The sequence below is a fragment of the Podarcis vaucheri genome (genome assembly GCF_965113315.1).
Source record: "Podarcis vaucheri genome assembly, chromosome: 2".
Classification (NCBI taxonomy): Eukaryota; Metazoa; Chordata; class Lepidosauria; order Squamata; family Lacertidae; genus Podarcis; species Podarcis vaucheri.
The window spans coordinates 369,979-396,750 of NC_138760.1; the positions used below are offsets into that span (position 1 = coordinate 369,979).

Here is a 26,772-nt window from a genome sequence, read left to right on the forward strand (position 1 = left end):
CTCTTTCCCTCTGGTGCTGCCCATGGTTAGTGGGCATAAAAAGACAAAGAAGCATTGTAGAAGAGGCAGAAACTATGTACAGGGTACCTAATATGTATCCATAACCCTGCAGACCCTGCACGAAATGTGTATCTGAAGAAGTGTGCATGCACACGAAAGCTCATACCAAGAACTAACTTAGTTGGTCTTTAAGGTGCTACTGGAAGGAATTTTTTTATTTTGACTATGGCAGACCAACACGGCTACCTATCTGTAACTGGTCTATTCTGCGTTTTAAGATGGACATGCTTTGTAATACTCCTATGAGGAGACTGTTTTTATTTTGCTGTATTCTTTTGAGAAACTTCAATAACATTTGTTTGTTTGTTTGTTTGTTTGTTTACACCGACAACTGGGAAACATTGACCTGCAAGCTCTCCAATTGGAGAACAGCCTTTACCATAGGTGTCATGGGTTTTGAAGACACTCGAACTCAGGACAAAAGGGAGAAACATGCTAAGAGGAAGGCACTCTTGGCAAACCCTCACCATGATCAACTCCCACCTGGAAACCTATGTCCCCACTGTGGAAGGATGTGTGGATCCAGAATTCGCTTCCACAGTCACTTACAGACTCACTGTTAAAACCATGTTTATGGAAGATAATTTTACACAGCTATAAGTGATTGTCAAAGCAGCAGCAAAAAGAAAAGAAAAAAAGAAAAAAGTGAATGCTAGTGTCTAGTATCCAGATCAAGGGAAGTACTAAAGGTAAAGGTAAAGGGACCCCTGACCATTAGGTCCAGTCATGACTGACTCTGGGGTTGTGGCGCTCATCTTGCTTTATTGGCCGAGGGAACCAGTGTACAGCATGACTAAGCCACTTCTGGCGAACCAGAGCAGCGCACGGAAACGCCGTTTACCTTCCCGCTGGAGCGGTACCTATTTATCGACTTGCACTTTGATGTGCTTTTGAATGTTGGCAGGAGCAGGGACTGAGCAATGGGAGCTCACCCCATCGCGGGGATTCAAACCGCCAACCTTCTGATCGGCAAGTCCTAGGCTCTGTGGTTTAACCCACAGCGCCACCCGCGTCCCCAAGGGAAGTAATAGTACCACTCTATTTTGCCTTAGTCAGACCCCACCTGGAATACTGTGTCCAATTCTGGGCACCACAATTTAAGAAGGATGTTGACAAGCGGGAGCATATGCAGAGGAGGGCAACCAAAATGATCAAGGGTCTGGAAACCAAGCCTTAGGAGGTGTGCTTGAAGGAGCTGGGTATGTTTAGCCTGGAAAAGAGGACTGAGAGGAAATGAGATTGCCATCTTCAAATATCTTAAGGGCTATCACATGGAGGAGGGAGCATACTTGTTTTCTCCTGCTCTGGAGGGTATCAGGGCTTCAGGAATTCTATTCCTTCCCCAGTGGCAGCAACAAACAGAGTAAACAAGAACAAGATTTTGTTCATTCATAACAACAAGAGGCAAAAGAACGCCATCTACCCTAATCATGGCGTTTCTCCAACTGAGCTCCTCCTCCCTCCTTCCTAGCAACAGCAGTTCCCCTTACGGTGGCCACTCGAGCTCAGTTGTCTCTGAGTCCTTTGTTCCTGCACTCTCAACGAACACTGAGTTCTGGGAGAAGGGGGGGGTCAGAAATACTTGTTAAAACTTTGGGGTGTAAAACACAGGAGCAGTCAATTACAACATTCCTAGAGTGTTCATGTTTAGACATGGGGAGGGATGTTTGTCCAGCCAGCAGGTAAACTTCCTGGGACAGACTTCCTCCGCATGTGACTAGAGGTGGGTGTGGCCTCACCAGTGCAGGTAATGACAAAAGCACAGGGCAGGGGCAGCCATCTCTATCTCTCTCTTCTCTTCCTTCGAAGAAGCAACATCTAAAGATGCCCTCTTGGCTCCCAGCCAAGAGAGGACAAAGGGACTATCTTTTTATAAGATAGAATCCAAATGTATATTACTTTATCAAGCTGTCTGCCTTTCTGAGATCTGATGTGAACAGAATGTGAGTAAACTCTTTTTATACTTTTGTAAAAGACTGTGTCATGTCTTGTATTTTAAGAGGTATAGAAATTATTTGTCATAGAAATGACAAATACCCCTTCCTCTTGGTTCATGTGGGAACCAATGACACTGCAAGCAATAGCCTCCAGAAGATCAAAAGAGACTACGAGACTCTGGGCATGAAATTGAAGCAATTAAATGCACAAATTGTCATATCATCTGTCCTCCCAGTTGAACGACGTGACCCAGGGAGAGTGGGGAAAATAGTGGAAGTGAACAGCTGGCTTCGCAAATGGTGTAAACAAGAACAGTTTGGATTCTTAGATCACGGACTGCAGTTTCTTGAAGATGGACTTCTGGCAAGTGATGGGCTGCACCTCACAACGGTTGGGAGAAATGTTTTTACCAGAAATCTCAACAGGAGGGCTTTAAACTGACTAATGTGGGGGAGGGAGACAGTGCTCCTGAAGGTAGGAGTCTATCAATTGATGAAGATGATCATCCAAATGTCATAGACCAAATGGAGCAAACAGCACGCAGACCTAGTGGTGGGAGGAAAAATCCTTAAATAAGAGACACGGGGGAATGATTAATGGACTTCAATGTCTGTACACTAATGCGCAAAGCATGGGAAATAAACAAGATGAGCTTGAGCTCTTGGTACAGCAAACTAAATATGACATAATAGGCATCACTGAAACCTGGTGGGATAAGTCCCACGATTGGAATGTAATAATGGGGGGATACAATCTATTTCAGAGAAACAGACCAGACAAGAAAGGAGGAGGAGTGGCGTTATATGTCAGGGATGTGTATACCTGTGAAGAGATCCAAGATTTAGAACCTCAAAGCCAAAGTGAGAGCATTTGGGTCAAAATTAAGGGAGAGAAGAATAACAGAGACCTCATTGTGGGAGTTCATTGTGGGAGTGATCCCCTTAATGGATCACTGCCTTGCCGTGGCGAAGGGGCTTGAAGAACTCAGAGAAGCTATGAACTATGCCGAGCAGGGCACCCAAGATGAACAGGTCATAGTGGAGAGTTTTGACCAAACGTGATCCACCTGGAGTAGGAACCGGCAAGCCACTCCAGTATCCCTGCCAAGAAAACTCCATGGACAAAGACAACAGGCATATAAAAGTTATGACGCTGGAAGATGAGCCCCTCAGGTCGGAAGGTGTCCAACATGCTACTGGGGAACAGCGGAGGACAAGTACAAGTAGATCCAGAGCTGATGAAGCGGCTGGGCCAAAGCCGAAAGGATGCTCAGTTGCAGATATGCATGGAAGCAAAAGGAAAGTCCAATACTGTAAAGAAAAATATTGCATAGGAACCTGGAATGTAAGAACCATGAACCTGGGTAAGTTGGATGTGGTCAAAAATGAGATGGCAAGAATAAATATTGACATCCTGGGCATCAGTGAGCTAAAATGGACGGGAATGGGCGAATTCAGTTCGGATGACTATCATATCTACTACTGTGGGCAAGAAACCCGTAAGAGAAATGGAGTGGCCCTCATAGTCAACAAAAGAGTGGCGAAAGCTGTACTGGGATGCAGTCTCAAAAATGATAGAATGATCTCGATACGAATCCAAGGCAGACCTTTTAACATCACAGTAATCCAAGTTTATGCACCAACTACTGGTGCTGAAGAAACTGAAATTGACCAATTCTATGAAGACTTACAAGACCTTATAGAAGTGACACCAAAGAAGGATGTTCTGCTCATTATAGGGGATTGGAATGCTAAAGTAGGGAATCAAGAGATAAAAGGAACAACTGGCAAGTTTGGCCTTGGAGATCAAAACGAAGCAGGGCAAAGGCTAATAGAGTTCTGCCAAGAGAACAAGCTGGTCATCACAAACACGCTTTTCCAACAACACAAGAGACGACTCTACACATGGACATCCCCAGATGGGCAACATCGAAATCAGATTGATTATATTCTCTGCAGCCAAAGATGGAGAAGCTCTATACAGTCAGCAAAAACAAGACCTGGAGCTGACTGTGGCTCAGATCATCAGCTTCTTATAGCAAAATTTGAGCTTAAACTGAAGAAAGTAGGAAAAACCACTGGACAGGTAAGATACAATCTAAACCAAATCCCTTATGAATACACAGTGGAAGTGAGGAACAGGTTTAAGGATTTAGATTTGCTGGACAGAGTGCCTGAAGAACTATGGGTGGAGGCTCGCAACATTATACAGGAGGCAGCAACTAAAACCATCCCAATGAAAAAGAAATGCAAGAAAGCAAAGTGGCTGTCCAACAAGGCCTTACAAATAGCGGAGGAGAGAAGGCAAGCAAAATGTGAGGGAGATAATGAAAGATACAAGAAATTGAATGCAGATTTCCAAAGAATAGCAAGGAGAGACAAGAAGGCCTTCTTAAACGAGCAATGCAAAGAAATAGAGGAAAGCAACAGAATGGGGAGAACCAGAGATCTGTTCAAGAAAATCGGAAATATGAAAGGAACATTTCGTACAAAGATTACCATAATAAAGGACAAAAGTGGTAAAGACCTAACTGAAGCAGAAGACATCAAGAAGAGGTGGCAAGAATACACAAAGGAATTATACCAGAAAGATATGGATGTCTCGTACACCCCAGGTAGTGTGGTTGCTGACCTTGAGCCAGACATCCTGGAGAGTGAAGTCAAATGGGCCTTAGAAAGCACTGCAAATAACAAGGCCAGTGGAAGTGATGGTATTCCAGCTGAACTGTTTAAAATTTTAAAAGATGATGCTGTTAAGGTGCTACACTCAATATGCCAGCAAGTTTGGAAAACTCAGCAGTGGCCAGAGGATTGGAGAAGATCAGTCTACATCCCAATCCCAAAGAAAGGCAGTGCCAAAGAATGCTCCAACTACCGCACAATTGCACTCATTTCACACGCTAGCAAGGTTATGCTTAAAATTCTACAAGGAAGGCTCAAGCAGTATGTGGACCGAGAACTCCCAGAAGTGCAAGCTGGATTTAGAAGAGGCAGAGGAACCAGAGACCAAATTGCAAACATGCGCTGGATAATGGAGAAAGCTAGAGAGTTCCAGAAAGACATCTACTTCTGCTTCATTGACTATGCAAAAGCCTTTGACTGTGTTGACCACAGCAAACTATGGCAAGTTCTTAAAGAAATGGGAGTGCCTGATCACCTCATCTGTCTCCTGCGAAATCTCTATGTGGGACAAGAAGCTACAGTTAGAACTGGATATGGAACAACTGATTGGTTCCAAATTGGGAAAGGAGTACGGCAAGGCTGTATATTGTCTCCCTGCTTATTTAACTTATATGCAGAATTCATCATGCGAAAGGCTGGGCTGGATGAATCCCAAGCCGGAATTAAGATTGCCGGAAGAAATATCAACAACCTCAGATATGCAGATGACACAACCTTGATGGCAGAAAGTGAAGAGGAATTAAAGAACCTTTTAATGAGGGTGAAAGAGGAGAGCGCAAAATATGGTCTGAAGCTCAACATCAAAAAAACGAAGATCATGGCCACTGGGCCCATCACCTCCTGGCAAATAGAAGGGGAAGAAATGGAGGCAGTGAGAGATTTTACTTTCTTGGGCTCCATGATCAGTGCAGATGGTGACAGCAGTCACGAAATTAAAAGACGCCTGCTCCTTGGGAGAAAGGCGATGGCAAACCTAGACAAAATCTTAAAAAGCAGAGACATCACCTTGCCAACAAAGGTCCGTATAGTAAAAGCCATGGTTTTCCCAGTAGTGATGTATGGAAGTGAGAGCTGGACCATAAAGAAGGCTGATCGCCGAAGAATTCATGCTTTTGAATTATGGTGCTGGAGGAGACTCTTGAGAGTCCCATGGACTGCAAGAAGATCAAACCTCTCCATTCTGAAGGAAATCAGCCCTGAGCGCTCACTGGAAGGACAGATCGTGAAGCTGAGGCTCCAATACTTTGGCCACCTCATGAGAAGAGAAGACTCCCTGGAAAAGACCCTGATGTTGGGAAAGATGGAGGGCACAAGGAGAAGGGGACAACAGAGAATGAGATGGTTGGATGGTGTTCTTGAAGCTACCAGCATGAGTTTGATCAAACTGCGGGAGGCAGTGGAGGACAGAAGTGCCTGGCGTGCTCTGGTCCATGGGGTCACGAAGAGTCGGACACGACTAAACGACTAAACAACAACAACATTGTGGGAGTTTACTATAGATCCCCAAGCCAAACGGAGGACATAGATTATGCCTTCCTGGAACAGATGGCCAAACATGCAAAAGGAAGGGAGATAGTAGTAATGGGGGAATTCAATTACCCGGATATTTGTTGGATGTCAAACTCAGCCAAGAGCATAAGGTCAAACAGATTCCTCACTGGCCTTGCAAACAACTTCATTGTCCAGAAAGTGGGAGAAGCAACAAGAGGAACAGCCATTTAGATCTGGTCCTAACCAATGTTGATGACCTGGTTAGTGGGGTAGAAGTGGAAGGATCATTAGGCGCGAGTGATCATGCTCTTCTGAAGTTTACTATACAGCGGAAAGGAGCAGCCAAGCATACTAGGACTCAATTTCTTGATTTTAAGAAAGCCGACTTCATAAAACTTAGGGAAGTGCTGGGTGAGATCCCATGGACAGTAATACTAAAAGGAAAGGGAGTTCATGATGGCTGGGAGTCTGTTAAGAGGGAGATAGTAAAAGCACAACTTCAGGCAATACCAATGAGACGGAAACATGAAAGGTGCCTAAAGAAGCCAGGGTGGCTATCTAAAGAACTTTTAACTGAGTTAAGATTAAAAAAGGATGTGTACAAAAAATGGAAAAGGGGGGAAACCACCAAAGAGGAATTCAAACAAATAGCCAGCACATGTAGACACAAAGCCAGAAAAGCTAAAGCACAGAATGAACTCAGGCTTGCTAGAGAGGTTAAAAGCAACAAAAAGCTTTTATGGGTATTATCAGGGGATGATTAGCTGCTTGTGCTTAAAATGGTGCCCCTTCAGAGTTTGTGCGGCCCCACAAACCTCTGTGTGTGACAGAGCTCCTCAGACATGTCTGCTCTAGTCACTATTAGAGTCCGACAGTGGCTGTTTGCGGAAACGCCTCCAACAAAGAAGTTCCTTAACGGAAACACGTCTCCTGGACTCACGACGTGACAGCTTCCGACGAAGCATGGGTCTCCCTGCAGTTGCTTCTGACACCTCCCCACTATTTTCGCTGGACGTGTCTCTCACCCCTTTCTCTCCCCTGCTTCCTGCCTGCGTTGCTGCGTCTCTCTCAGTATTACTGAGATCCTCCTCCAGAGACCCCGCGCTCCCCCTGCTGGTCCCTGCTTTGGCTGTTGAGTCTCTCCCCGTCTCTGGGAGCCCTATCACCTCCTTTCCCTCTGATGTCAGTTCCCTGACATCCACCTCCCCTCCAGGGCCCCCTTCCCCCCCGCCCCCTCCCTCTCCTCTGGGCGGTGAGGAGCTGAAACCCCGAAACGAATCCTCTTCATCTTCAGACGTCTCGAACATTTCCCTCCATCGGTCTTCGTTCCGACTCGCTGAATCCTCCTCCACCTCGGAATCAGAGAACCCCTCCAACTCCTCTTCTTCGTCGGTGGTGGCGAAGTATTCCCTCCGGAACCTCGCCACTGGCTGGGGTTTACAAGGGAATCTCTGATGAAAAGTTTCAATTAGAACCTCGTCATCTACATCCTCTGCCCTGACCCAGGTGTTTTCCGACTCCGTTTCCCCTTCCCACATTACCAAATACTCTACTTGCTCTCCCTTCCACCTGGAATCTAGAATCTCCGCTACATGGTAGCTGTGTTCTTTTTCCTCCATCGCTGGTCCCCTATTGACCCTCCCCTCTCTGTCCCCTATATACGGTGACAGCAACGATCTGTGGAACACTGGGTGCAACTTCATGTGGTTCGGTAACCGGAGTCTGAAAGCCACTGGGTTGACCTGTTGCGTGACTTCAAATGGACCCAGTCTTTTGGGTCTTAACTTCTTACAACCTCCTTTAAATGGTAACCCTTGGGTGGACAGCCACACCTGGTCTCCCACCCTAATGCTTTCCCCTTCCCTTCTGGTTTTGTCTGCCTGCCTCTTATATTCCTCCTTCGCCCGGTTTAAATTAAGTTGGAGTTGGCGATGGATCGCTTCCATTTCTTCAACGAACTGTTCTGCTGCTGGAACGCTCCAGTTCTCCCCCTCCCCCCCTGGGAAGGCTCGGGGATGACACCCGTGATTGGCCAAAAAAGGGCTCATCCCCGTGGACACGTTCTCTGCATTGTTGTAAGCAAATTCTGCCAACGCCAGCTTCTCCACCCAATCATTCTCTCTGTCATTAACATAACACCTCAAATATTGCTGGAGGACACCATTAGCTCTTTCCGCCTGCCCGTTGGTTTCTGGATGACGGGCAGTAGAGAAATTAACCTCTACATGCAGTAAGCTCATGAGCTTCCTCCAGAACCTGGAAGTAAATTGTTTCCCTCGGTCCGAAACCACCCTCAAGGGGGCGCCATGCAACCTAAACACATTTTCCACAAACAATTTGGCGGTTTCTTCTGCTGTGACCGCATGTGAGCAGGCTATAAAGTGTGCCATCTTGGTTAACAGATCTACCACCACCATAATGGCTGTTTTCCCTTTGGACCTGGGCAGATCAGTCATGAAATCTATTGCCACTGCCTCCCACGGTCTTTCCGGCGTGGGTAGTGGTTCTAATAAACCTGCCGGCGCCCGCCTCTCCCCCTTGGCTCGTTGGCATCGGTCACACCCTCTCACATACTCCCGTACATCTTCCCTAACCTTGGGCCACCAGAATTCCCTGGTAACCAGCCACATGGTTTTGTGTTGCCCAAAATGCCCTGCTGTGGGGTTATCGTGCAGTTGCTTGAGTACCTTTTCCCTCAATTCCCCTTCAGGTATGTATAACGCTCCCTTGTAGTACAACGCCCCATTTCTCTCCTCAAAACCCCCGGGTTTGTCTCCCTCCCTCCTAAGACTCCTGAGTTTGTCCTGGGCGTATTCATCCTGCCCCGTTCCCTCTACCAGTTCCCTTTGCCCCACCAATGCCGCCCCACACACCCAGCGGTCCTCGGGAATGACATGGGTCTCTTCGGGTGCACCCTCTCCCTCCAAATATTCAGGTTTGCGTGAGAGAGCGTCCGCCCTAACGTTCTCCGGGCCTGGTACGTAACAAATCTCAAAGTTAAATTTGGAGAACTCCTGGGCCCATCTCAACTGCCGTTGGTTGAGCACTCGCGCAGTTCTCCAATACTCTAGATTCTTATGGTCCGTGCACACTTGCACCTTCTGTTGTGCACCAATTAGTAGGTGCCTCCATCTCCGGAAGGCCTCATAAATTGCAAGAAGTTCCCGGTCGTACACCGTGTAGTTCCTCTCAGACTTGTTCAGCTTTCGCGAAAAGAAGGCACACGGTCGCCACTCTGACCCCTCCTTCCCCGGCTGCAGAAGAAGCACCGCCCCTATGGCTCTGTCCGACGCGTCTGTTTCGACCCTCAGCTTTTTTTGTAAATCCACATGTAGAAGTTGTTCGTCAGAGGCGAAGGCCCTTTTCAGTTCCTCAAACGCTCGCTCCGCCTCCCCCGTCCAAACAAACTTCTTTTTGCTGCTGAGACAGTCCGTGATGGGCGCCGTCAGGTGGGCGAAGTTTCGGATGAACTTACGATAAAAGTTTCCAAACCCTAGGAACCTCTGCACATCCTTCTTGGTCTTGGGTGTTTTCCATTCCAGCACCGCTTGAACCTTGCCGGGGTCCATGGCCAACCCCTTATCTGACAAGCGGTACCCCAGGAATTCCACCTCCTTGGTATGAAACTGACACTTCTCCAGTTTCACCCACAGTCTGTTGGCTTGCAGCCTGCTCAACACTTCTCTGACGTCTCTCACATGTTGCTCCTCATTCTCCGAATACACCAACACGTCATCTAAGAAGGCCACGCAATTCTTGTAGAGCAAAGGCCCCAGTACGTGGTTCATGAAAGCTTGAAAACACGCGGAGCCTGTTTGTAATCCAAAAGGCATAACTAAGTATTCAAATGCCCCCAAAGGGGTGAACATGGTGGTCTTCCATTCATCCCCTTTCCTTATACGTATCAGGTTGTACGCCCCCCTTAGGTCCAGCTTTGTAAAAATCTTTCCCTTCCGCACCCTGGTCAAAATATCATCAATCCTGGGCATAGGAAAAGCCGCCGGCTCGGTCACTGCATTTAAGGCCCGAAAGTCACATACCAGCCTCGGCTTGTCCGTGTGTTTTTTGTCCACAAAAAACACTGGGCTACCCCCCGCTGCCTTGGACTCTCTGATGAAGCCTCTCTTCAGGTTCTTGTCAATGAACGCTCGCAACTCCTGCATTTCCCTGTCTGACATGGCATACAACTTGCCTACAGGAAGCTGTGCTCCGGGGAGTAAATTGATCTGGCAATCAAAGGGTCTATGCGGAGGTAGTTGGTCAGCTTCCTTCTCGCTGAACACGTCGCTGAGATCAGCATACTGTGGTGGCACCTTCCCCTTCTCCATTACTTCAGTCCCTGCCAGGGTGGCTTGGGCCCCTGCTGACCCCTTTTTCCCCCTGCAGTGTTCTAAGCAATGTGCGGAACCGAAGGAAACCACTCTTTGATGCCAGCCCACCAGCGGATCATGTAGGGCTAGCCAGCTCATTCCCAAAATAATGGGAGCACCTCCCAAGGTGGCCACATTAAACGCTATCAGTTCTGTGTGCCTTGCCACCCTCATTATCATTGGGATGGTCTGCAAGCTGACTCCTCCTCCCAACAGTTCCCTGCCATCGATCGTGGTCACCTGCAGGGGGTTGCTTAAAGGGATAGTCTGTATCTGGTGTTCAGCAGCAAACTCCTTGCTCATAAAATTGCAGGAGCTGCCTGAGTCCAACAGTGCCTTTATTTTTAGGGGGTGTCCATTTTGCAGCTCTAGCGACACTTCAATCACTAGAGCAGGTCGAGGAGCTTCTGGCACTGGCACTTGGGGAAGGGGCACTTTCACTGCTCTTTGGCCTGGCTGCAGTGCCCTGATGGCAACCAGGCGTTGGCTTTTACCTGCTCCGTTTCTCCCTGCTCTTCCCCCTCAACAGCTCCCACCATTCCTTGCCATTCCTTCCTCTGGGGGCAGACTCTGGCAAAGTGGCCTGGCTGTTGGCAGAGATAGCATTTCCGGGCTCCCTTTCCCTCCTTCTTCGCCCCCTCACTGGGCTTTGAAACTGCGCGCGCGCGGGCTGTTCCGATTTCCATCGGCTCTGCCGGCGGGAAAGCTGGCTCAGGAATGTCTGGAATGCGTAACTCCTTCCAACGTTCCCCTCTCCCTTCCCGCCTCTCCAAGGCTCTTGCCTCCTGGCGCGCTCCAATGGTCAGCGCAGATTTGGTCAGCTGATCCATAGACACCGCCCTGGGGCTCCTGGCCAGCTCGTCTTTCACAGCTGAAGAAAGACCTTCTTCAAATAGCATCTGAATGGGTGCTGCCGATAAATCCCACCCCAATCTGTGAATCAGCATGGTAAATTCAGTCCAGTACTCACGGACAGATCTGCTTCCCTGCTTGCAAGCCATTAACTGTCTGCGCACCACCCCTTCCTCAATGTCGCTGGAAAACATGATATCCATTGCACGAAAGAATTTCATAGTGTCCTTTAGGATATCGTTGTGCGTTGCCATCAGGGGTCGAACCCAGTCTCGCGCGCCCTTCTCAAGATGCCCAATTACAAAAGCAACTCGAGATTCCTCATCAGGGAACTCATCAAACTGGACATTCAGGGCATATTGCATTTCAGTCCTAAAGGCATGGTAATCCTTGGGGTCCCCCCCAAACTTCTGCACCAATCCTGGTACCTTTCTGGGGAACTGAGTGGTTCTCCCCTTCTTGTCTGCATCTTGAGCCCTCCTCTCCTCGAGCCTCGCCGTCTGCAGCGCCAGTTGGACCTCCAATGCTCGGTATCTTTCTTCCAAGCTTGGATCAGCTCCTCCCCCTGCTGCTCCGGCTGGGTCGCTCATGATGCTTTCTCCTGCACAGGCAGCGTACAGAGACTGTCGGACTGCTATCAGGGGATGATTAGCTGCTTGTGCTTAAAATGGTGCCCCTTCAGAGTTTGTGCGGCCCCACAAACCTCTGTGTGTGACAGAGCTCCTCAGACATGTCTGCTCTAGTCACTATTAGAGTCCGACAGTGGCTGTTTGCGGAAACGCCTCCAACAAAGAAGTTCCTTAACGGAAACACGTCTCCTGGACTCACGACGTGACAGCTTCCGACGAAGCATGGGTCTCCCTGCAGTTGCTTCTGACACCTCCCCACTATTTTCGCTGGACGTGTCTCTCACCCCTTTCTCTCCCCTGCTTCCTGCCTGCGTTGCTGCGTCTCTCTCAGTATTACTGAGATCCTCCTCCAGAGACCCCGCGCTCCCCCTGCTGGTCCCTGCTTTGGTTGTTGAGTCTCTCCCCGTCTCTGGGAGCCCTATCACCTCCTTTCCCTCTGATGTCAGTTCCCTGACAGGTATGTTCGTAGCAAAAGGAAGAACAAAGAAACAGTGGGGTCACTCAGAGGAGAAGATGGTGAAATGCAAACAGGGGACACAGAAAGGGCTGAACTCCTCAATGCCTTCTTTGCCTCAGCCTTCTCCGATAAAGAAAACAATGCCCGACCTGAAGAATTTGGAGCAAATGATTCAGCAAAGGAAACACAGCCCAGAATAACTAAGGAGATAGTACAAGAATACTTGGCTAGTTTAGATGTATTCAAGTCTCCAGGGCCAGATGAACTGCATCCAAGAGTATTAAAAGAACTGGCAGATGTGATCTCAGAACCACTGGCAGTCATCTTTGAGAATTCCTGGAGATCAGGCGCAGTCCCGGCAGACTGGAGGAGGGCGAATGTTGTCCCTATTTTCAAAAAGGGGAAAAGAGAGGACCCAAATAATTACCGCCCAGTCAGTCTGACATCAATACCAGGGAAGATTCTGGAGCAGATCATTAAGCAAACAGTCTGTGAGCACCTAGAAAGGAATGCTGTGCTCACCAAAAGTCAGCATGGATTTCTGAAAAATAAGTCATGTCAGACTAACCTGATCTCGTTTTTTGACAGAATTACAAGCCTGGTAGATGAAGGGAACGCAGTGGATGTAGCCTACCTTGATTTCAGCAAGGCATTTAACAAGGTGCCCCATGATATTCTTGTAAAGAAACTGGTAAAATGCGGTCTTGACTATGCTACCACTCAGTGGATTTGTAACTGGCTTACTGACCGAACCCAAAGGGTGCTCATCTATGGTTCCTCTTCATCCTGGAGGAGAGTGACTAGTGGGGTGCCACAGGGTTCTGTCTTGGGCCCGATCTTATTCAACATCTTTATCAACGACTTGGATGATGGACTCAAGGGCATCCTGATCAAATTTGCAGATGACACCTGTCAGGGGTTCAGGAGCAGAGGCGAGGGCAAGGGAGGAAACAGAGAGCGAGGGGGAGGAGGCAGAAGAAAAGATGAGTGATGACGACGACCCGAGATCTCCGAGTCTTTCCAGTGAATCAGAAGATTCACAAAAAGGAGCACCAGTGGCCAGGGCAAGGGGGGAGACTAGGGGGACACCCCAGGAAGATAGAGCCAGAGGGGACTCAGAGGGGAGCAGTTGGAAATCGGGACCAGCGTCACCGCCAGAGAGCAGGGATGAGGAAGGGCGCCAGGGATCAAGCGCTGGCAGCTCACAACAGGAGGGAGGGCACGAGTCAGGAGTGGCCACACCTCCATCGGGGAGCGAAGAGACGGTTAGACGGAAAGTGGAAGGTTGGGCGTGCGCGCCAAGTTCAAATGCACAGGAAGGTGGCGCAGTAGGCAGCCCGGAAAGGGAGCCAGGTCCTAAAGCCCGGCGCAAGGAGACAGAAGGGTCCGGGGGGTCAGCGTCAGAAGAATCCCGGAAGGAAGAGACCCCGGGGGGCAGAGGGACCCAGAGGAGAACTGTCAGGCGGAAAAGGTGGAGCAGGGCTAGGATATTAAGTTGGTGCACAAGGGGCGGAGACTCAGACGGAGCTTCGCCGATCTAAGCATAAGACGTAGAGTTGCGCGCAGCAGCTTGAGAATGGAGACTGTAACTCAATAAAGACTTTTATTTAATGATCGCTGGCTGGCGTGATCCTCTGTGAGCTAGGATCTGGAAGCAACCCTGACAACACCAAACTGGGAGGGGGGGCTAACACCCCAGAGGACAGGATCACACTTCAAAACGACCTTAACAGATTAGAGAACTGGGCAAAAACAAACAAGATGAATTTTAACAGGGAGAAATGTAAAGTATTGCACTTGGGCAAAAAAAAATGAGAGGCACAAATACAAGATGGGTGACACCTGGCTTGAGAGCAGTACATGTGAAAAGGATCTAGGAGTCTTGGTTGACCACAAACTTGACATGAGCCAACAGTGTGACGCGGCAGCTAAAAAGGCCAATGCAATTCTGGGCTGCATCAATAGGAGTATAGCATCTAGATCAAGGGAAGTAATAGTGCCACTGTATTCTGCTCTGGTCAGACCTCACCTGAAGTACTGTGTCCAGTTCTGGGCACTACGGTTCAAGAAGGACACTGACAAACTGGAACGTGTCCAGAGGAGGGCAACCAAAATGGTCAAAGGCCTGGAAACGATGCCTTATGAGGAACGGCTAAGGGAGCTGGGCATGTTTAGCCTGGAGTAGAGGAGGTTAAGGGGTGATATGATAGCCATGTTCAAATATGTAAAAGGATGTCACATAGAGGAGGGAGAAAGGTTGTTTTCTGCTGCTCCAGAGAAGCGGACACGGAGCAATGGATCCAAACTACAAGAAAGAAGATTCCACCTAAACATTAGGAAGAACTTCCTGACAGTAAGAGCTGTTCGACAGTGGAATTTGCTGCCAAGGAGTGTGGTGGAGTCTCCTACTTTGGAGGTCTTTAAGCAGAGGCTTGACAACCATATATCAGGAGTGCTCTGATGGTGTTTCCTGCTTGGCAGGGGGTTGGACTCGATGGCCCTTGTGGTCTCTTCCAACTCTATGATTCTATGATTCTAAGAGGGAATAAAGGGGAAATTATCAGAGGGATTATTATAGAGGTTCTAGCAAACCTGAGCAAACGCTACCGTTGCAAACTTAAGATTAAGGAAATGTTTTACTCTGCTGATATTAGGAACTTTTTAACACAAGTTGGATAAGGATATTGTCAGGGAACTGCCATCAGAGGCACGGGAGAAGGAGAGGGTCTCTGATTCTGCAGGGGAAGGTCCAAGCGCTAGAGGGAGACTCAGCCGGGAAGAAGGGGAAGAGAATGAGTGTAACACCAGGGATCCAGGAGAGCAACGGGACAGGGAGGTGCAGGGGCTCCAGGACTCTTCATTGGAAGTTAGCAAGGAGAGCCTAAGCACCCCGCTGCCCATGCCCACCCTGCGCAGGAGACTCCCGCGCAGTGAGAGGCGGAAATGATTGGGCGTCAAACAACTCTTATGTTGGCAACGCTTTAAGAAACTCCCACAGACAGATTCTACAAGTGACTAAGGGCAGCCACGCTAATATGGGCTGCGTAGTCCGGAGGGTTTAACCAGGCAATCCGATGCTCAAACGGAGCAGGATTACGCACGAGTAACTCCCAACCACTACAGATATGATCACACAATATATCCTCTCCTGCATCCCTGAACATTCCCACAAAAACTTTAAAGCCTGCGAACTGGTGAAGTGCTTTCTCTTGTTAGCAGAGCTTAGCAGAGTATTGCAGCTTTTCTTAGACAACTCTTGAGATTGCTCAGTCAGGAATGATGATCAGGAACAAAGACTGATGACTAGTAACTTGATTCTTGTAGTTTATTTACACAGCAGTAAACTCACAAGCTATATACAATTTACTAGATACAAACACGACTTCTTAACTCTCCAAGCACTCAGAATACTACTAACACACCAGCACACACCACTCACAACTAGTGTCATAGGTCATGCTGCCTATATGAGAGACCTCAGCCAATCACAGAGCTGTTACTGGGTCCTCTTATCTTTAGGCAGATTTCTTCCGTGCTCCGTCTCCCTAGCCTGCTGTTGAGACACTAATTGCTCACTTGCCAAGCTGCACATGGACTATGAATTCCAACAATACTCTCCAGCGACAATGTGTCAGCTGGCTGCCCCCCTCCCCTTCTCCTAACACTTTCCAACTCTTTTTTTTTACGAACTCTGAGGTGTGACCCTCCTCAAACCCCTGCTGCATTCCTCTTCTTCTGCAGTGTCAGGAGAACGGGTGGTGGTGGTCACCATTCCTCCTCCATTTTGTTCCCTGGAGTCCAATCCCTGACAGAGGGTAGGACTCAAACCAATGGCTTCAAGTTGCAAGAAAGGAGATTCCAACTAAACATTCAGAAAAACCTTCTGACAGTAAGAGTTGTTCAGCAGTGGAACAGACTCCCATGAGAGGTCGTGGACTCTCCCTTCTTGGACGTTATTAAACTGAGGTTGGATGGCCATCTGACATGAATGCTTAAGCTCAGATTCCTGTATTACAGGGGGTTGGGCTAGATTACACTTGGGGTGCCTTCCATGATTCTATCATTCTATCTCATAAGCCTCAAGGGGAAGGAAATGTGAAAAGGTTAAAATTTCCTAATCCTAAATGGCAGGTTTGGCATGTAAAGATCAGCTACCTAGATCCATGTACTGATAGTGGCCGCCTCCCAATTGGGAGTATTTGGGGGGAGGGATTCAAATGCATAACAGAAATTTAGGTTTACATAATGAAAGTGGACTAAAACACTCTTTTGCTCTGGCGCAACAAATCCAGGGTTTTATTTTACTCATCTCCTTAAGATCTGGTGGAATGACATTCCACAGGGAGGGTGTCACTACCAAGAAGGCCCTCTGCCTGGTTCCCTGTAACTTCACTTCTTGCCATGAGGGAATTACCAGAGGCCCTCAGAGCTGGACCTCAGTGTCTGGGCTGAAAGATGGGGATGAAGACATGCAACAGCACACATCGTCAGATATGAGTTAGACATGTGGGAACTGGGTGAGAGCATGGCTGTGGGTCACAGCAATAGCACTGGATGGACCTATCCCATACAGTTCCCTAACCCTTCCATGCAATCTTTCAAAGTGAAGATGCATACGCCCCATTAGTTTTTAGTGGAAGGAAATTTCCTTTCCCATATTCTCCAGAATGCTCCCCTGACCTCCTTGTTTCTGAGGCTGTAAATCATGGGGTACAGCATGGGCGTGACATTGGTGTAGATCAAAGAGACCACCTTGTCCTGCTCTAGGGAGTAGCTAGCTTTAGGGCGGATGTAAATGAAGATGGCACAGCCATAGTGGAGCACAGCCACAATCAGGTGAGCAAAACAGGTGGAGAAGGCCTTCTTCCGGCCTTCAGAACATTTGATCCTGAAGATGGAATTGGCTATGAATGCATAGGAAATGAGAATAAGCAGGAATGGAATGAGCAAGATCATCATGCAAACAAGGAACACAGCCACTTCATTGAAATGTGTGTCACTACAGGCCAGGTACAGCACAGGTGGGATATCACAGAAGAAGTGGTTGATATCATGTGAGCCACAGAAGGGTAGGCTGAAAATCAGCATGGTAAGTCCCAGTGAGATTGTGAATCCACTGGTGCAGGCTACCACCAAGAGTCGCATGCAGAGATTCCTGCTCATGATGAGAGTGTAGCGCAATGGGTTGCATATGGCCACATATCTGTCATAGGACATCACGGCCAACAGAAAACACTCAGTGCCCCCCAGGGCAATGAAGAAATACATCTGAGCAGCACACGCAGTCAATGGGACTCTTCTGCTCTTGGCCAAGAGGTTGGCCAACATTTTGGGTACAATGACCAGAGTGTAGCAGACCTCAATGAAAGACAGGTTGCGCAGGAAAAAATACATGGGGGTGTAGAGGGCAGGGTCAACTAAGGTTATGACCACAATGGCCAAGTGTCCCGACAGAGTGATAAGATGCATGGCAAGGAACAAGGCAAAAAACAGAGACTGCAAAGTTGCATTGGTGCTGAATCCCAGCATGAAAAAATCAGCACCCAGGCTTTTGTTCTGCCCATGTTGCTCCATCCTAGGTTACATAGTTGTCAGGCAGTGCTTGCTGTCAGTCTGTACAAGAGTGAAACAAAAATAAAATAAAGACAGGATAATATTAGCAAGAGGCAACAGGCAAAGATGAAAAGATTGCCTTCGAAACTACTCTTTTAGTCAAAAGTAAATGTATGCAGTTTTAATTGATCAGTTAAGACAAATTTGATGAGTCAGGTAAGATTTCATTATCATTGGGTGACAGCCCTAGCAGAGGCATCCAGATCATCAGTTGCTACAATGTTTACATACGCTTTCCCCTTTTTGCAATTTGGAAGCCAGTTTGGGGTTTTTGGTGGTGGTAGTGGTTTTTGGAGGGCAGAGAGGAAAATCATGTACCAAATGGTATGTGATATTATTCAAACCTAAAGCGGGGTGGTGGGGGGAGCTTAAACTGGTCACTTATTTTGAAGGGAAATCAGCCAACTGGAACCCTGACCTACTACCATGCTCACAACCCAGATTGGATTGGATTGATCTTTATTACAGCCATTGGCCCGTCACACGACAGTTTCCCGTACCAACATAATGTACTTGAACCTCCAAATTTAAAACCGTCAAAACTTACAAAAAACAGACAAGAACCAAAGCAGAACAAAAACAAAAGACCAACATCATACATTACAATAAATTTGTAACATAAGCATCACCCTCTGCTCATAAATTAATAGAAGACATCAGTGGTGATTCACCTAGTTACATCCTAAAACATAGATCATGGTTTAAAAGGGATTTTCCGAGCTGCACAGGAGTCCATTTCTCTTCTTTAGGGATAGGACGCTGATCAAGAATCTGGCAACCGTGAGTGATCTTAGGGGATCATCATCATTTAATAGATATCTCAGTTTGGCTTCATTCGTATCATCGGCAATTCCCTTTAGATATGGATCAAGAAACTTGCTCCTGGTCAATGAGTGAAAAGCACAATCAAAGATTATGTGATGCAACGATTCCGGTGCGCCACAATTACAATCACATAAGAGCGATATCTGTCCATTGAAGAATCTATTTCTCAGCACGTTCGATGGGAAGGTGTTGAATCTTGCCTTTACAAAGGCATATCTATGAGCCGAAGAAGTTAAGGAATTCAAATAGTTTGGGAGCCTTAAGAGGGGTGATAAACCAAGGTTTAGAGGTGAGCAGGTACCATTGCCCAGGACCATTTTCTGCTGCAAGTCCATCTCCTCTAGTTTACAGGTTACTGTTCTTTTAGCTGGAACTATGTCCTGCTCTAGTAATTTGGATGGGGAGATTCCCATTGCCGTAATTTTCAGCTGTAAATTTTTTACCCATGGGCTCTGGAAATCATCTCTCCACATACATTGTATCAAGTACAAGTTTGGGAGATTGTGCCATAGAGATAACCAGTGACAAAGTATGTGCTTCCACAGAGCGTTTTCCAGGGATACAGTATTAAGTTCCATGCGTAACGCTGTATTACTTACACAGTTGGGCAGTTTCAATATCCCTCTTAAAAACTGATTTTGAATAACCTCTAGGTGAGATAGATTGACAAACGTCCCCCAAATTGAGATGGCATAGGCAATTGTCGGGATCACCTTGGCCTTGAAGACTTTCAACGCCGATGGGATATGAAGGGCCCCATCGGTGAAGAAGAATCGCAAGATCGCCAAGGAGATAGCTTTGGCTCTGTAACATAGGCTACATGGGCCTTCCATCTGAGATTATGTTGTAACCAAACTCCCAAGTATTGGAATCTATAGACTTGTTCGATGACTCTCCCATCAATTCTCCAATTATGGAGTTTCCGGCTCTTTGAGAAAATTAGGATCTTAGATTTTCCATAATTAATTGTAAGGGAATTTGCGTTACAGTATGATCCAAAAAAATTTAAGGCCCTCCTGAGACCTACTCTAGAAAAGGAAAGGATGACTGCGTCATCCACATATAGTAACAAAGGGCAGCGATAAAGTGCTAGGCGGGGTGCATGAATCCTTTCTTGAGCCTCTACTAGGGGAGTCCTCATATCGCTTATGAACAAGTTGAACAGGAATGGAGCCAATATACAACCCTGTCGGACACCTCTGTTAATGGGAAACACAACCCGGATTGGAACCCACAACTGTTTCCTGCCAAAAATCACTTCCCTTCCCCTGCTCCTTCCTTCCTTCCTTCCTTCCTTCCTTCCTTCCTTCCTTCCTTCCTTTGAATATGCATTTTTATATAAGATATTGCACTATACAGACTAAAAACACAGTGTTGCAAAAAACCCCACTAAAATAACAAACAACAGTATGAGTTGGTTGGCAGTACTTCTTTACTGCAAACAGCATCCTATAGGCCAAATAAAAGCTGGGATGGGGGTGGATTTGGAGCAGGACGCTAGCATGGCACCCTGACCTAGACCGGGAGCTTAGCACCAGATCATGTGACTCTTTGCTGAGTGGTAGAGCATCTGCTCTGCAAGCAGAAGATTCAATGCTCATTCTCCAGATGGGGCTAAGAATGTCTGCTCTCTGAAACTCTCGAGAGCTGCTGCCAGCCAGAGTGGGTGATGCCAAGCTAGATGGACCAATGGTGTGACTCAGTACAAGCCAGCTTCCTATGTTTCTTCATGGCCTCAATGCAAAGGGAATCCCCCTGTACACAGAATCTGGAAGTGGTTCTTCTGAAACAAAAGCACTAGTTGGTAGAGCATCTGCTTTAAATGCAGAAGATCCCAGTTGAAATCCCTGGCATCTGCAGTTAAGGCTAGGCAAGACACCTGCCTGAAACTTTGGAGAGCCACACCAACCAAAGTTGTACACATTTATCCCCATAGAGCCTTAATTATTTTTCTGCCCATTATGGCAATTGTAATGTATTCTACTAGATGTGGTATAGTTTTTTAATTGTATCTTTACAGATATGTCACAGAATATCTGAATGAAGCTCATAGATGGCTGGTGGTCAACAGACCTCAGTTTGAGAAGCCCTGCTGTAAACAGTACTTGTCTGACTCAGTAGAAGACAACTTCCTATATTCCTGTCCTATAAAAATAACTCACCTACACATTTGGACGTTTGTTTAAGTAGGATGTATGAGATCCCCACAACAACAGAGTAGGGGCTGCATGTTTTTGGATTAATTTTTTAAAGAAGTGGTTGATTATTGCAGGTTGTAGCAAGCTTACTGCTCCCACTATCTCTCAGCATAACCTGCTTCAATGAGTGGCTGTGATGCAAGAATGGAGAGAGGGAGAAGCCTGTTCCCCACCTTGAGCTCCTTGGAAGAAAGGTGAGATATAAATGTAAATACATAAATAAATAAATAACCAGTGGAGAGGTATGGCAGGTGTTATAGATCTATGCAGTGGTCAGTTTTGAAGTGTGTCACAGAGAGGTGCCTGCAAAAGAAGTTCCCTAGCCATGTCTCCAAGGAAAGTCCAAAAACGCAGGCAGCTTTGTTTATTTTTTGCATTTATTACATACACACACAAGTGTGTGCATGTACATCTGCATGTGTGTAACCCACCCAGAGGGGGTTTTTTTAGTTAAGTGTTCTATATATTTCATTATAGAACATGCAGCTTCCTCAAAGAGCATCAGGACACCATAGCATAATATCCAGTTCATTAGGATGACTGTCACAAAACTGCTACAAAGGTCCAGCTAACTCTTCATCCAGATAAAGAGCAGCCTTCAGCTTTTAATTAGAAATGGAAGCAATCTTGCAAAGTTTTGACATTTAAAGTGTAGATGTAGGAACCCCCCATCCAGCTTCTGTTTATTGTCCTCATTCTTCAGCTTCCTCTATGCAAATCTGTCACAAACAAACTTGAAAACTTTATTTGCACCACATTCACTTGCCAGAGGAAGGAGAGTCCATCAGTTACACTGGCTCTGAAAAGAAATTCTTGGAACTGTATACTCCTGCGTTCCCTTTCCATTCCCACCATTGTTGCTTGGCTATGCAAATCCTTAGCCCCAGCTCCCCCAACCTGGTGTCCAAAACATTTGGTTGGCCTCAAGCTGGGAAAGGCTGCCTTGAATATCTTTCAGGCATTTTCACAAAGTGGATCTTGCTTCAACTGAGTTTGCAATACAAACACATTTTTTCTCTGCTTTCCCTTCCAGGCAACTATCAGAAGAGTTTAACATAGTAAAGTAAGAGAGGCTCAAAAAAGGACCATTCTGAAAAATGGTCTCTGCAAAGTCTAGCTGTAGCTTATGATTCTCAACTCCTGCAGCTGAAAAGCGGAAGGATTGTAGCTCATTAGTAGAGCATCTGCTTTGAATCTGAAATGTCCCAGAATAGTCCCCAACACATCCAGGAAGGACTGGGAGAGAACCCTGCCTGAAATGCTAGAGAACTGCTGCCAATCAGTGGCTACAGTACTGAAGTAGATGGGCTAATGGTCTGGCTCTGTATGCTCTGGCCTTTCCTATGTTCCTGTGAAACATTGTCCTGCTTTAGAACTTTAAAACCCTGCAATTCCTTACCTGTCAGAAGTCTGATTTGTTTCGTTATTCTTTTCCTGAGAAGTTTGGACATTTTTTCGATCAAGAATCAGCAACTACAAACTTTTCTTCTCATGCTGAATATGTTTATTCATAAGTCTAGGTGGTCAGATAGGAAGGCTTGCTGTAATCTGAACATGCATCACTAGCAGGAGGTGCTGGCTGCTGCAGAGATGGAATAGCTATCTGAGCCATTTATAGATTTGTTTGGTCCTCAGGGAGATCTTGCCAGCCTTTTCCACCAGAAGTCCAGAAGGAAAATAGGAACAGGATGCATGCTGCTGAAGGTGAATAACTTAGGTTGAGATAAAATGTCTCTCTCGCCAAAAGAATTATTTTATTCTATTTCAACAATTCATTTACTGCTTAACACCACAGCCGCTCTCTGATGTTAAAAAGAAACAAAGAAAAATAAAACTAACTATAAAATCATAAAATTTGCTTTAAATGCCTGCTGAGAAAAAAAAAAAGATGTTCATCACATGCCAGCAGATCAACCTGTCTGGTCTCGGGTGGGAGAGAATTCCACAGAATTGGGTCCACAGTACCAAACACAGCTCCTCGTGGAGGCAAGCTGTGAGAAATCAAGTGGTCTTCAAGGTCTCCTGAACCCAAGTTGTTAAGGGCCTTGTAAATTAATACGAGAACCTTGAGCATGACTCAGTATTATATGGTAGTAAGAATGTAGCATAGCAGGTTCAAGTCCTGCTTTCTTCTCTCTTATGGGATGCTGTAAAACTAGTTGTTTTATATAATTTACTCAAAAACTGCTTAACTTGTTGCATTATGAAAATCTTAAGTAAAAACAAATCTTGTTTCAAGGTCAGGGTGGGGGAGTGGGGGGATAAACTGGTCCATCCCTAGCCTCAGCTAATATCTTAAACCTGGACTACAAGTACATATGCAGCAAAATAAATTGGGAGTAAATGGGAGACTAACTGCACAACCCTATACATGTCCCATTGAGTTTCTTACAATGTGGACTGTAGCCTGCACTATGAGAGAGGAGGGAAGCAAGCAAACCAAGTAAGCCAATGCCCCCTTCCTTTTAACTTCACCCCTATCACTCCATGAATATCTATCCCCCCACCACTGATTACCTTCATTAGAAAGCCCTGTAACCTTCTGCACTTTAACTGGCCCAACCGACTCCCTAGATTGGCTAGAGCAGAGTGAATAATACGGCATCAGACCATTTCTGATCCATGCCACTTTTTCATGCATATATTCCTAAATGCATTCTGTCCAGTTTCTTCATTAACTTGTAAAAAAAACAAAAAACCCAAACTTGAGGGGGGTGACAAAGTGACAAAAATCTGAGTGTGTTGGTTTTTTTTAAAAAAGGGGGCCTGCAACGTGGTGTTTGCATCTGCCCATCTGCCCTACAGCTGAGGGGGGGGCGGCAGAGAGGCTCCACGCAGCACGCCCCATCCCCAGCTGCAGAACACGCGCACCGCCCCCAGCACTCAAGTGGCTACCTACACCACTGAACAAATGGACAAAAATACAAAGATTCACAAAATGTTTAGGAGTATGCGTACCCCTGCATCCCCCCCCAATAAAAAGCACTGCATATAATAAAAAACTAAGAATGTCACCACACTGCACTCCGCTTGACCACAGACAACTTGGTGCTGCTAACTGCAGCAGAAAGGCAGCTCAGAAGTGATGGGGTGGTGAATGTGAGGAAAGACTTTCTGTCCCTCATTCCCCACCCCCGCCATAGGCCACAATGGTATGAGATGGAAAGGGACATGGAAAGCACCCAGAAGTGACAGCCAACCACTGGCTCTGGAGTGACAGTGGCAGCAGCATGAGGTGGAAAGGGGAAGGTCTCATCCACCTTGGAGTCAATATTTTAATTTCTGATGTCTAAGATTGAAAGGATCAGCATGTCATCAGTGGGGGAGAGTGAAATGAAGAGGAGAAAGCCCCCCCCCCCGTCCTCCCTGCTGTTACTGCTGAGTAACACCCTCTGTCATTGGCCAAGTGAACTGCAGTGTGACAACATTCTTAGATTGTTATTATATGTATAGAAATATGACTTTTCATGTGCATTTCTTTTTAACAGACAGGGCTCTTTCTGGACTCTGCCTGGAAATGCCAGAGATTGAACCTGATAACATCTCCATGCAAAGCAAGGACTATCACTGAGCTCTGGTCTCACTCCTCTTGAAACACTTCACTGAACTTCATGCTGGCAAACAGAACAAAGGCAAATGGTCTAGTCAGTAGTAAAGGAATAATGGACAAAACAAAGTGATTCTGGACACCACTAGGTGATAACAACCTGCCTACAAATATCTGTGATTATAGATTAGGCTCTCCTTAACTTGGCTTCCTTAGTACATCTCTTAACAAAAACTAACCTCTACCAAGCTAAGTGGTTGTGTGGCCACTCCCCATCTCCAAATTACTCTCCACAATGGTGCGAATCAGTCCTGTACCAGAAAAATCCATTATCACCACACCCCAACACACAACTTCCACAGCCTGAGCCCTCAGGTGTTCATAGCAGAGTGGATTGATTTATTTGGCTAGTTCCTCAGGGTTGGTGAAAAGCCCATTACCAGAGCAATAGGTAAGGTGTATGACAGCTTGGTCACCATTGGCTGCTGCATTAAGGTGTTCCTTAACCCAGTCCCATTTGCGCTCCGCAGAGAAAACGTCCCAGGCATCACCAACACTTAGTTCCTCATACAGCACTCCCAACACCTCTTTCTCCAGTTCCTCCAAGAGGACCACCTTGCCTCATGCCTGGCCTAAGGTGGGAATGGCCTCCTTTGTCCAAACACAGCCCTGGCCTTCTTCATCCAAATACTGCTGCAAACAGGGGGCGAAGTCTTCTTTGGGAATAATTGGGAGTTCCTCTTTGACCCTCATAAGTACAGTCTCCTGTGGGTGGTCCCTGAGGAAGCTCAATGTCTTGTTCAGAACTTCAGAAAAATCAGCCTTCTGGAAAGTGTTGACATGGTAGATAAGAAAATGGCCACCTTCTAGTTTGCAGCGGATGTCCAGAAAGCGCATGCCAGCAGCCAGCTGAGCTTCGAGAGGCCAGCTCTGACAGTGGATCTTCAAGTCACCAAGGAGACTCATGGAATCACGGGTACCAGGGATTGAGACTCTGGAAAGGAGAAGTTTGTTTGTTTGTTTGTTTGTTTGTTTGTTTGTTTGTTTGTTTGTTTCCCACCCTCCCCAGCCAAGTCAGGGCGGCTAACAACCAATAATAAAAACAAGTTGATTAAAATACAATTTAAAAGCTTAAGATACAACATTAAAACATTAGGATGCAGCCTCTTCACAGGAGGGGAAAGGAAAAAGAAAAAGAAAGAGGGGGAGGGAATCAAACTGTCATATCTGACATCCAGTAAGGGAGGGTAACAGTGGGCCATGGAGTGTTGTCAAATGCCTCTGTCTGCTCATGATTTTCAGTCTCCATGGTGAAAATGAACTTTCCTGCAAGGGATAGAAAACATCGTAGCTTTACCACTTCCTGTAGTAATATGAGGCAGCTGAGAACTTGAGAAACGAATGTCTCTGTCTGTCTCTGTGTGTCTACATAAAAACAACAACATACACACAGAGAGAATATACGCGTACATACCAAATTCAAGTTATTCAGTGTGTTGTATTATCTTATAAACAGTACAAATACAATTTTTAAAATATACAGTTACAATCAAGTCCCAACAAGCTCTCATTAACAATTCTACAGCAGCTAGCATCAACAGCTAGCAAAGACCAAGATGAACAAGGAAGTTTTCAGCATACACTGATATTGTATAAAAGTTGGTGCACCCCTTATTTCCAGTGGGTAGGCCATTGCAGAGCACGTCCACCACCACATAAATGCCCTCTTCCTCATTTATATCTGGGAGGTTGATGGGTAGGTGCATGGGTGAATAACCCCATGAACTTAGGCATATTTAAATCTCTCAAGGTAGCAGAGGAAGAGGCATCCAGAGTTTCCCCCACCCATTCCCTTCTAGATTTGAATGTCCTCCCCCTCTCTGCCCAGCAGCACTGGGTGAGGGAAGGGGGTGGATGGAAGGATCAGCAAGGGATGGGGCAAGAGGAGCTGTGGCTGCCTCATCTGTCATTGGTGGATTTAAAGGCATATGGAAGGACTTTTGCTACAGAAGCACCACAACTGAATCCCAGTTCTTCAGAAGAGCAGCCCACTTTCAACACACAGGTGCACTTATCTTCTGTTTGGCGAAGTTAGTGCTCATATTTTTAAT

The 26,772-nt window shown here is 46.6% G+C and overlaps 1 protein-coding gene, 1 long non-coding RNA gene and 1 pseudogene across 3 annotated transcripts; 1 reads left to right on the forward strand and 2 right to left on the reverse strand.

Moving 5' to 3' along the window:
• Nucleotides 1-1,650: 1,650 nt before the first annotated feature.
• LOC309524531 lies at nucleotides 1,651-22,515 on the forward strand. Its single transcript, XR_014215974.1, has 3 exons — nucleotides 1,651-2,003; nucleotides 21,189-21,308; nucleotides 22,148-22,515. It is a non-coding gene; the product is annotated as an uncharacterized lncRNA (long non-coding RNA).
• Nucleotides 16,141-22,565, reverse strand: LOC309524323 (olfactory receptor 10K2-like). The gene is made up of 2 exons (XM_082208884.1): nucleotides 22,514-22,565; nucleotides 16,141-18,091 (listed from the first exon to the last, which is right to left on the reverse strand). The coding sequence occupies exon 2, from the start codon at nucleotides 18,050-18,052 to the stop codon at nucleotides 17,102-17,104; it is 951 nt and encodes a 316-aa protein (XP_082065010.1). The 5' UTR covers nucleotides 18,053-18,091; nucleotides 22,514-22,565; the 3' UTR covers nucleotides 16,141-17,101.
• Nucleotides 22,566-24,648: 2,083 nt separating this feature from the next.
• Nucleotides 24,649-25,985, reverse strand: LOC309527598 (1-phosphatidylinositol phosphodiesterase-like; annotated as a pseudogene). Its single transcript has 2 exons — nucleotides 25,879-25,985; nucleotides 24,649-25,655 (listed from the first exon to the last, which is right to left on the reverse strand). The product of its transcript is annotated as a 1-phosphatidylinositol phosphodiesterase-like (transcript).
• Between the last annotated feature and the right edge of the window lie 787 nt (nucleotides 25,986-26,772).